This window comes from Microtus oregoni, unplaced genomic scaffold (assembly GCF_018167655.1).
Source record: "Microtus oregoni isolate MIOR12 unplaced genomic scaffold, Mior012 000025F_ref0000491, whole genome shotgun sequence".
In the NCBI taxonomy this organism is placed as follows: domain Eukaryota; kingdom Metazoa; phylum Chordata; class Mammalia; order Rodentia; family Cricetidae; genus Microtus; species Microtus oregoni.
This window is the reverse complement of record NW_024543084.1, coordinates 22949268-22960658: the sequence shown is the minus strand read 5'-3', so window position 1 is coordinate 22960658 and position 11391 is coordinate 22949268. Positions and strand designations below refer to the sequence as shown.

Sequence of the window (11391 nt, the reverse complement as noted above, 5' to 3'; positions counted from 1 at the left end):
GTCACCCGCACCAACACCAGGTACCATTAAAAGCTTTGAATATATGAACTCATCAGATTCCCAAACTCCATAGGAATGGGCTGGAATGAGAGAAATGCTTTGGCCTAGATTCCCACATGGTTTCTATCCCTATCTCTATCTGTACTGTAAAGCTTATATAATCCAATCCACATTATAGTTCTATTTTTAAAAACTTCCAAAGATCATTGCTTCAAACATTAATGGAAGCTGTTAGTTCCTAACTGAAATGATGGTGACGTGGGAAAAGGTATCTATTCGTGCAACTAACCCAACACAAATTCTTTGCTTAACAGTCTTTCTATAAGACACCATTAGGAGAAGGAACTGAGGCTTAAACAGGCTGCACTGTGGGCTGGTAAGTGCCACAGAGACACACACACCCATGCTGAAACTCACTTTAACTGCAGTTGTCACTGACACCCCACCCATCTCCCTCCCAAGCCTCCTAGAAACACTAAGGAACCCATAGTCACTGGCTGCATGGCATCAGATGTTGCAGAGATCAAACCTGAATGCCATGGTACCTTCTGGTTCTGGTTGAGTTGAGGTGACACTGGCATTAAAAGAATGGACAGAGAGGCCGCTTTTCAGATGTCACTCTGCTCACAATACCCCTGGTTTACAAGCTCCGACAGCTTGGGGAGAAAACATCTCTAGCTCATTTCTGTTAGTACTGACTATTCTCCTGCACTCTAATCATTAGTAAGTAAGTAAGTAAATAAATAAATAAATAAGAATCAGGAATGTTACAGCAAGTGATTTATTATAATGGTAGTCAGTGTTTACATTTCCCACTGTATCCTTTGCAGATTACAGAGCCTGCTGCCAAGCAGGGCTGCAATGTGTGCTGGGCGCCCATCCCACTTTTTGACCACACATGTGGACAGAGCAGAGCAGCATAACAAGAGCAGATTTCAGGCCCTCGAAAGTGCCAGGGAAGTATGCTACATGAGGAGATCCTCAAGTAACATAAATTTTCTGGTGTTAGAAAGCCTACAATGTTCAGTATTTTATAATTAAACTAGTAAATAAATTAATAACTTTTTTCACTGTTCTCCCAAAGTTGGGTATTTATTTAAAACCAGGCCAATTCCACCAGCAAGGAAATGTTCAGATTTCAGATGCTCCCACTGACCAGGACCTCTTACCCTGGTCCCAAAAAGGACCTGGCATCAACAGGCACAGGACTACACTGCTCTGCTCTGCCTTGTACAGCCTTTAACAGAAGTCAATCTCAGAAACTACAGGTTCTATATGGGAACAAAGTTTTCCCAGCAACCTTAATGCTAGAAATGAACAGAAACTGCTATAGAAATGTAAAACATAAAATTTATTTTTATATATCTATCTATATAAATACAGCTTTAACACAGAATAATGAAGTGTATTTATGGGGTATACTAAATGAAGCAAATCCTTATTAAAGTATCTGGCCTAACCCTCATATTCTTTAAATGAACTTTGTTGATGACTGACTACAGTGAGAAATAATACTCTAGGTACCCTACTTGGAAAACATAGATTCCTTAAGTCAATTTGTTTTCTGTGGACTCTGTATTACTATTTCTGAGTCTTGCTCAAGTTGATTCTGTAAATAACTTAACACAGCCAATTACACATATTTCCCACAGTGAATAATAGTTTTGTCTTTTTTTATTGCTTTTTTTTTTTAATGGCTTCTTGCTGTTGCTGTAATGGAGCATACAACACAGGTCAGAGAAGGTTTTCTTCTTGAGATTGGCACTTATACCCTCAGCCTGTGTAGCAATTGCACACATAAATCCTATGGTACTGTTACCAATGTTACTGTTTCTGATATTCCAGCTCCTAGAGAGTGCCCTGTCATTTTAATTCTTTGTTAAGTGTTCCTACCACTGAATTATTATATTCAAACAAGTGCTTCTATGTATAATTTACATATACATTATATTCTAAGTTTCTACTCACATACACTTGACTCGGTGAATGTGAAATGTTTCTCCTGAATAAAAAGCATTTACAAGAGTATTAAAACAAATGCTGAAAATTACTATTTTACATTTAGGCCATAAAAAGTTAAAGTTAATGCAGTGACATAAGACCTAAGAGATCAAATACATCATATGATTGTCATATATGCAGGTTGTGTTAATTGGTTATTTTTTCTTTAATCAGAAAATAAAAGAGCTTACCTTTGTGTACTGAGATCACAGCTTACAGTCACTATAGCTCAGCCTATCTTATACAAGTGATATGGCTACGGAGGTCCGAGGAGAACGAGAATAAAGTGAGATAAACGTGCTGAAAACTGCTTAAAAGTATTAACCTGAAATACACAGAGGGTCCAACACCAGTTTTAAAAATACATCAACGAGGTATTCCCAGCTCTTCAATTAATTATGGTGACTGATTCATGATTTTCAAACATTCACCCAATTTAAAAAAACAAAAAAGGCTAATCCAAGCATGACCAGTATTCTATTCCCAAGGTTAACAATTTCAGATATTACAAAAAAAAAAAATCAGGACTTACTTAAACCCATCCCCTTACTTCACCATACTATGCACCAAACCTCATCAGCATGAGGTATATCATATATCTATGGAACCTCTATGGGTATTAAGAGGTGGGGCACTCCTGAAGCCTTAAGGGACACAGGTTGCCAGCCACACCTCTGGTGAAGCGCTGGCCCCCACCAAAAGATATGGCTTAGGGAGGACATCTGTCTCAAATAAATTTTAATACTGCTAGCTGGACAGTCAAAACTGTAAGTGCTTGAGTTATGTGCTAAAAATGACTAAAAAGTGTCAGAGGATCGCAAAGGTCACACAGAGATTCTAAGTTCTACATTAATCTGTAAATTCCCTGACAAGAGCTACACTGAAAAGTTTACATCTAAATATTGCTATGTTTCCAAAAGGAGCTTTAAAACAGTTATCGTGGCTTTGGACAAAATATTGCTCTTCTTTAAAATTCCCAGTCATTGTTTTCAAAAAGGGTTAGAGTGGTGGGTCTGAAAGCTGGGAAGCCTCAGGGCTCACAATGCTCTTAAGAAGAAAGAAACTGCCATTGAAGCCAGACAACCTGATGGTTCTAGAAGTCAGAGAAGAAATCTTGAGGGCCCAAGTGAATAATAAATGGTGCGACGCTCAGAGGCTGGCAATAGGGGCTGTCAATGAAAAAACCACCTACAGTGGAGAAAAGAGCAGAGAAGCAGAGCTGTATGTTAATCTCACACAACTGGATGAAGCTATGAGCTTCATTTATATTTCTCTGCTCTTTCAGCTGTAAGTGGAATTTTCATTACAAAATGAAGGGTGGGAAGAGCAAAAGGTGGGAGGACACTTAATTCATTACAGATTTAAACAGTTGAACTTGCATGGTTACCACTTCTAACATAAGGTTGACAGCTCCATTGTTTTAAGTAAAGCAGAGAAATGTAAAAGTTTGCAGCAACTCGGCAGGTTTACAACATGGTTAGTAACTTCCAACAAACAACAAATTAAGAAGGGGGAAGACTTGGTAGAAACCATTTGAAATGACGGCCATCATGTTGGAGAACAGCACAGCTCCCTCTTCCATCAGAGAGGGGGGTGAGTTATGAAGCAGAGTCAGAGACTGCAAAAATATTTTCTTAAGAGAAATCTCCAGGGAGATTCCAGCCTAGAGTCCAAATTTGATGATCAATTTCAAATAATACAACTGCAACTGCCAATTAATAGTGTTTCAAAAAACAGAGGACCACTGTAAATATTTAATTAATAAGAACTGGACATTAGCAGCCATGCTTCTTCTTCTCAGTGATGGCTCTGTTTCATCCATAGGTCAGCAAAACAAATCAATGAACATGAAAACTTCCAGCTGAAAGGGGCCCTGCTCGATTACATCTTGCCACTAACACACATGATGAGAATGACAAGTTAAAGCTATTTCCAGCCAAGTGACAAGGTTTTATTAAAGTATCACCCACCACTAGCAGAAACAAAGGGTCAAGGAAGGAACAGATGATTGTGCAGTACACGTCTGAGCAGTGGTGCCACACTTGTGCCTTCCTGATCATCTCGCCCTTGCTTCCAAAGTTAGTAAAGACCACTTAAAGTAATAGGCACCTCTTGGTTTTGAAAAGGAATTTAGCAGAAAAGTAGTTATTTCCTACTGAGTCATCTTTAAGCCACAGTGGCTTGTAAATGTCTGCAGAGGACGACACTGTCACTTGAATGGGGGTGAATACCTTAATGAAACCATTACCTTCTAGTAACATCATCAGCTTTCCAAACAAGGTGAGAATGCAAGTGAAGACTTGGGTCTGCACCCTTCACAGAACAGCACAATGTTACTGACTCAGTTTCCACCAGTGTAACCAGGTGTCTTAAAAGTAAATGCTGACCCATGGCTGAAACCTGTCACTTTTCACAGCAGCACTCAACAAGAACTGGGACAATCAGAGAGCGAGTTTTTATGGGGATCCTGTTGCTGCTTTAGATTCTGATATCATTGAAGAGGAAAGGAGATCCTTCAAGGAATCCCAGAAAAACTGCTAATCGTCTATCTTCATGAAAAAGCCAAGGAGTGAAGAGTCTTACAGAGTGAAGAAGGCCACAAGAACAAAAGAGGGTGATTGATTAATTTATTCTTTTAACTTGGAAATTCGTAAACTAAGATATTCACAATCCTCCTTTCCCATCTTTGAGTGGTGCCATCATTTGAATAAAGCAGTGCTGAGATAACAGAATGTAACCTTATCATGGGGATGCTCTGTCCACTGGATACAAGAGCTTACAGAGTAGAGCAGACTGAGTCGGACTAACAATCATCTTGGCTGTGTTTTAGCAGCTTGCTTACAAATAATGAATGGGTTTCTAGGGTTATTATTAGTTTGCAATTCCTTGAAATTTTATACCAAAACATATCAAAAATAATAAGCTAAAACAATATTCAAACCCATATTTTATTGGTTTTAATTACACACTTCATTATTTACAAAGTTAAGTTTTAAATGAAAAGTTTCTACTGTATTTGAAAAAAAAAATTAACTACAGCCCAAATTAAAGTGCCCTGGGGCAAGCACATTAGTCAGCTATGAATCAGTGGCTGCATCAGGAACCAGGCAGTACTCTTGTGTTACAACAAAGCAGTTTATTTGTGATCAGTGTTGAGACTCTATACATCCTTCACAAATTTAACTTTACATAATCTGATACTCTGAGAACGTCAACTTTGAGCTGCTAGACTTCCCTACAACGAAGGGGCTGGTATAAATTATTTCCAGGAATGAGGTACCGTTTCACAGAACTGGTTTCTTTTTGTTTGTTTTCAAGTTTTAGAGAACTAAATTTGCATTTGTTAAAATCAAAAAGTAGGAAAGATGTTCTTTACAAATAATTTGATCAAGTATGTGTTCAAAGAAAGCAGGATAAAAAGGCTTTTTCTCTAATATTCTGCATTGTACTGTACTGTTGTTCAATAGGAATGAGCTTCTGTCATTTGCTAAAAGAATGAGTAGTGGGGAACAGGATATGTTGGGAATTTCATAACGGGTAACAGAACCATTCTCTTGGGCAAACCTACAGAGAAAAGAAACGGAAAGGACTCTAATAAAAATTTCAGGTTAAAAAAATTCTTACAATAATTATCATTAACCATTTCCAGATTAGTCAGTCTATTTTATATATACCATTTTGGAAGAGGCCCACAAATACCTCACAAATCAATTGCTCTTCTATTTTGATACATCATGTTTTCTGCTCAAAAGTAAAATGCCTATATCACAGAATGATACTCAGAAATGACATCTGAGTGAGTAGGCATGAATTGTAAAGAAGATGGTACATGACATATTAAGGAGAAATATGTCAAGATTTAAGACTTTCTGTGCAGGCATCAACTCCCAGGAAAGAAAGAAAGCTCCAACCAGAGCCACCAACCAGGTGTTTGTCTTCTCATGGATGACCACTAATGCTGACATGGCAAATCTGGAAAGATTAATATTGTTTTCTTAATTTCTAATTAATACGTTCTTGTGGCCTCACAAACTCCTGCACACTAAAGAAGGATTTGAAATCTGCCCGTCTTTATGCTGATGTTTAACCTAGGAGAAATCACAAAGCAGCAACAGCAGGAATTCAAGAGCACCAGATGATCAGAGGGAGATAACTCCACATGCAACAGCTTTACCAAGGCCAAAAGACAATATTTACCTTACAGCCAAAATAAAGCATTGTTTTAGTAGATTTGCATCACAGTAACATTTAAAAATCAAATCCTTTATGTGAAAAATGGGGCATCAAATTACACCAGCTTTGGAAGTCAGTTATATGGCACATGAAAGAGAGGAGCCTACTGAGGCTCAGAGGTCACAGGGTGAAAGAATGTTAAGGACAGACCAGGAAAAATTAAAAAGACTGAGGAAAAACATGGATGTAACTGAAGAGGCTAAAAACCAAATTTTTAAAAGAAAGAGTCTCTAGCAACACTTTACCTTAATAAATTCTTATGATTATGTGATTGACACACAGCTGAGAGTAGAAGCTCTGGTGCTCACAAAACGCATAGCAGAGCAAATAAGTCAATTGGGCTGTGTCTAGGTTAACAACTGACCCCATTCTAGAAGGATGAGGTATTCTGGACATTCAAAAACTAGAGAAACGGGCAAATGCCGATGGCCAAACTGAAAAGATTCCAGCAGTCTGAATTCAGAAAGAACTGTAGGTAAAAACATATTCTTGGACTAGTCCCCAACCACCATATTTAGGATTACTCTAGTTCAGAATATGGGGAAGACTGATCCACATGAGTGTGCCAGAGGAAACAACTAGGCATAGTACCTAAGTCTGTACTTTGTCCAAACAAAACCTTCTACATGTATTTGACCCTTGCCAAACTATTCAAACTCAACACTTCAGAAAAGCAATGTCTAAGAACCTGTAATTGTCATCAAAATAAAAACGGTAAAGTTGATGTGTGAAGAGAAAGGGCACAAGGTGAAGGTCTGAGCTCATGTAGAGGATTCATGCCACAAATAGCGATGCATAGAGGACCTTTGCCTTCCATGTGCATGCATGCCTGGTTTGGGGCTGTGTGGACACACACACACACACACGCACGCACGCACGCACGCACGCACGTGTACACACACACTCTCTTTTGCTCTCTTTGTCAAGCATCCTGTAGATGGTGGCTGATTCTGTAACATTCAACATCTGAGTTACAAAAGATGTCTAACAGCATATCACTGACTCCAAACCTACTGCCTCCATTGCCACATAAACCTCATTCAAAAGTTATCCAAAGGGCCATTAATGTTCATTCACATATCTGCTGCTACTTTTTTATTTTGGAAAGGAAAGAAGCGGCAAACCTAGGATTTCTACCAACAGCTACTGACTTCTGAAGAAAGGTAACATTGACAATAAACCCCATCACCTCTGTGGGACCAATGACATCTATCCATTCCCAAAGGAAAATGTAAAGCAAAGACTAATGGGTACAAATTTAAAGTGATGGCTTTCTTTTCTTGACTCAAACCACCCACATTCATAAAATACACATACAGAAACTAACAATGTGGCCATGTAACTGGTAGGTGGCCATGCTAAAAACTGGGTGTGGCCCTTCAGTAGCCTTTGAATGGAGTATAGGTTTGCTGTAAGAAGAATTACTTCAAATATTTAATTTCAATATGGTCAGAAACAGGCAATAAGAACAAGCAGTTCTCCAATCAGGCAAAGCAGAGAGAAGAGCAACTTCAACCAAACCAAGAACCACAAGGTTGTGGCATTTGAGGGAATTTAAGTTGAATCACTAGAATGATTAGATCTGAGATCCTCCAACTTGTTTCTGGAAACCCTGGTTACAAACTATGCTCTGGGTTGCTGTGAGAGATAGGCTAAGAAGAAGAATCAGTAAGAAGGTATACATACCATATGCAGGAGCAGCTGTGCTGTAACCATATGGTGTTCCATAACCTGGTCAAACAAGAGGAGAGCAATCAGTTCAGGCCTACTTGGAATACTCCAGACTCTGGAAGGCCAAGAGCAGCCCTACAGTTCAGTCACTCCCTAGTCCTGCTTAAGTGTAGAAGTCTCACACTATGACCTATAGAGAATTCCTTAACTTACCCTAACATCCTCCTCCTCTCTTCTTCTGTTCAATGGTGTTCTCTCTCGCACTCGCTCCATCTGTACTTCTACACTGTACTGTAACGTATCTACTTGTCTGTATGCTCCACTAAAGTAACATCGTAGCTTTCTAAACTAAATTTAGCAGAACAAACAGCTTTTGTTAGCCAAAATAATACTTAGAATCACCTCAATCACCAATTTCTCAAAGATGGAACAGGGAAACTTTCCATGGCTCCTTTCTGAAAAGAGTGACAGAGCTGCAGCCTCAATTGCCACTAAAGAGCATGTCTGGGTCAGGTCATGAGCCCAGTGACAAGGTCCACAACTTAACAGTATCTGAATGCCAGACCCCAGCTCAAAGTCTCCCTGAAAAGTTGGTAACTTGATATATTAGTGTCTCTTGCCTATAAAAGAAAACCTGATTGTAATTATTACTAAGAAAACAACTGTTTTTGAATGAGTTAATCCAGACACTAACTGCTCACACATCCTTAAACAAAGAGCACAAAATCTGCCATATTCCCATCTTTTAAACTGAAAAATCCAAGCTTCTTTATAGTGTTTCTGTAAGGTTTAGATACACCATGTTCATAAAAACTACAATTTCTCATCTTTCAGAAAAAAGCATATAAATATGAAATGGTTTGGCCAAGTCCCAGGGATCACATTTTAACTGGTCTCTAACTACGATGAAGGCCCATCATGGTCATGCACACTAGTAATTCCAGTACCACAGATGCTGAGGTAGACGTAGGCTTTATAAAGTAAGGTTCCAGGCCATCCTAAACTATGAATCAAGATCCTGCCTCTAAGTAATACACAGAAACAAACCAGGCTGGACATGATGGCCCATACCTTTAATTTCAGAGTTGAGAGGCAGAGACAGGTGTACCTCTGTACATTCAAGCTCTACAACTTAGCAAGTTCCAGGCCAGCCAGGGCTATAGTGAGACCCTGTCTGAAGATACAACATGACATGAATGCTATATAAAACCTATTCAAATTTAAATTTTTCATACCAAATCATATCACAACTGTTCTAGAACTACTTGTGCTGCTCAAAATCCTTGAAACTGGCATCAAGTAACAAATCCCCAGGACTAATGTCTCCTCCAATGTCCAACCCATTTCATAAATGTATTCCAAGGAATAAGAGCTAGTTCTTTAACCTACAATATCAAAAGTTTTACTGAAAGAGTTGAAACTGGTAACTAGTTAAGTTGGCCAGTGATTGGGCCACTAGGATTTTAACCCTGACCTTTAACTAAGCAAAGAGGCTGAGTTCCATAAAGACTCTGAGCATCCGTGCTACAAACAACAGCTCCATGGGCAGGGAAGTTAAAATACATGTAAGAACATTCACCTATGCCATCCCTGGATATAAGACACTCCACCAATGACAGAACTCATCAAGATCCATATGAACCTTAATTCTTTATTGGTTTGTTTTTTTTTTCTGGAAACAAGACTTGTACAGAGGTCAAAGCAATGACTTAAGACAGACGATCTGGCAACCAAAAAACACATACAATCCTGCTCAACATCACAGGATAAATGCAGCTGCATACCCCTTGGTTAAGAATCAAATGACATAAGATCTTGCAACAAGAGAAGTTACCAAACTGAGTCCCAAAGGAACATGTCATCAAAAAACAAACTCATCTCAATAAATACCCAGTACTGAAAAAGGTCAAAGCTATTAATTTTCAATAAAGAATGTAAGGCATAAGAAAGAAATTTTTTTTTTCCCTGAGACAGGGTTTCTCTGTGTAGCTTTGGTCCCTGTCCTAGAACTAACTCTTGTAGACCAGGTTGGCCTCACCTGCATCTGCCTCCTAAGTGCAGGAATTAAAGGTGTGTACCATCACTGCCCAGCTCAATAGAAAGGTATCTTAATGTTGAACACAGGCTGAAAATTACAGGTCCATTTTCTGTCACACTTCTTCATCCCATGAAATGACCCTCCTAGTTCATCAAGCTAAAACTTTGGCATTACTCACTTAAAAGAAAAAATAGTAGCTACTAGCTATAAACAAAGGACACTGAGCCTTTGTTAGTTCATGATCCTAGAGAAGCTAAGTAATAAGGTGAACCCAAAGAAAAATATATAGATCCACCTGGATATTAGAAAGGGACAGGACTGACTGGCAGGGTTGGGAGCATGGGGGTGGGGAGAGAAGGGAAGTAGAAGGAGAAGAGGAGTGGAGAGGGGGAGGGGAAAGCAGAGGAGAACTTGAGTGAATGGGATGGTAGAGATGGAGGAAGGACAGAGAGCAAGGAGAGAGATATCTTAACTGAGGGAGTCATTGTAGGGTTAGCAGAAACCTAGAGAAATTCCCAGGAATACACAAGGATGACCCCACCTAAAACCCTGGGCAATAGAAGAGATGGGGCCCGATCTTGACTTGTCCTATAGTCAGACTGATAATTATCTTAAATATCACCATAGAGCCTTCGTCCAGCAGCCGAGGCCCACATGGGAGCACTGGACTGAGCTTCCAGGGTCCAGCTAAGGAGTGGAAGGAATGAGAATGTGGGTGGGGAGGTCGGGACCATGATGGGTTCATAGCTTGCCTGAGCTGATGGGAGCTCACCAACTCCAGACGAACTGGGAAGGAATGGGCATGGGACTAAGCTGGTTCCTCTGTGTATGGTTGACAGTTGCGTGGAGGGGCAGACTGGAGGGCCACTGGCAGTGGGGCCGGGATTTGTCCCTGCTGCATGTACTGGCTTTTTGGGATCCAGTTCTCTTTGGATGTACGAGTTGCTAGGCCTGGATGTAGTGGCGAGGGCCTTGGACCTTCTGCAGGGCAGTGTGCCTTGCCCTCTCTGGGGGTTAGATGGGAGTGGGGTGGGAGGGTGTTTGGAGTAGAGGGAGGAGGGAGTGGAAACTTGGATTGGTATTTTTTTAGAAGTCTAATTTTAAAAGGGGGATTTAAAAAACTTTGGTAGTGCTCTTGAAACGTCACTCTTCAGTCTAAATATTCCACCTATGAACAATGTTGCTTCCAGTAATCTGTTCTCATCTTGTTATCTGTCTATCCTTGCACCATTTACCAGTTTCCACAGTCTACTGTACAGGTAACACATGTACACCAGTCTTTTAAGGTGTGCCATTATGTCCATGTCTGTCCTTGCATATATTCTTTACCCTATAGAAGGAGTAGTATTTCCAAATAACATACAATTTTGCCAATCTCTCCTTAGAACCCTTGATGATTTCCTACTGTACTTAAGATCCTAAAACAAAATCCAAGCCATGGACTCCAG

At 39.8% G+C, this 11391-nt stretch overlaps 1 protein-coding gene across 4 annotated transcripts in view; it reads right to left on the bottom strand.

Annotated features, from left to right (window-relative positions):
* Positions 1-491: 491 nt before the first annotated feature.
* LOC121462718 (spermatid perinuclear RNA binding protein) overlaps positions 492-11391 on the bottom strand; it is a 127582-nt gene continuing 116682 nt past the window's right edge. For 3 of the 4 annotated variants that reach the window (XM_041674558.1, XM_041674555.1, XM_041674557.1), the window contains exons 17-18: positions 7921-7965; positions 4612-5565 (exon numbers count right to left, since the gene is read on the bottom strand). In XM_041674558.1, the coding sequence (XP_041530492.1) occupies positions 5489-5565; positions 7921-7965 (122 nt within the window). In that variant the 3' untranslated portion in view covers positions 4612-5488. Of the gene's footprint in view, positions 2327-4611; positions 5566-7920; positions 7966-11391 lie in introns of those variants that run through there. The other variant, XM_041674559.1, reaches the window with a different exon arrangement.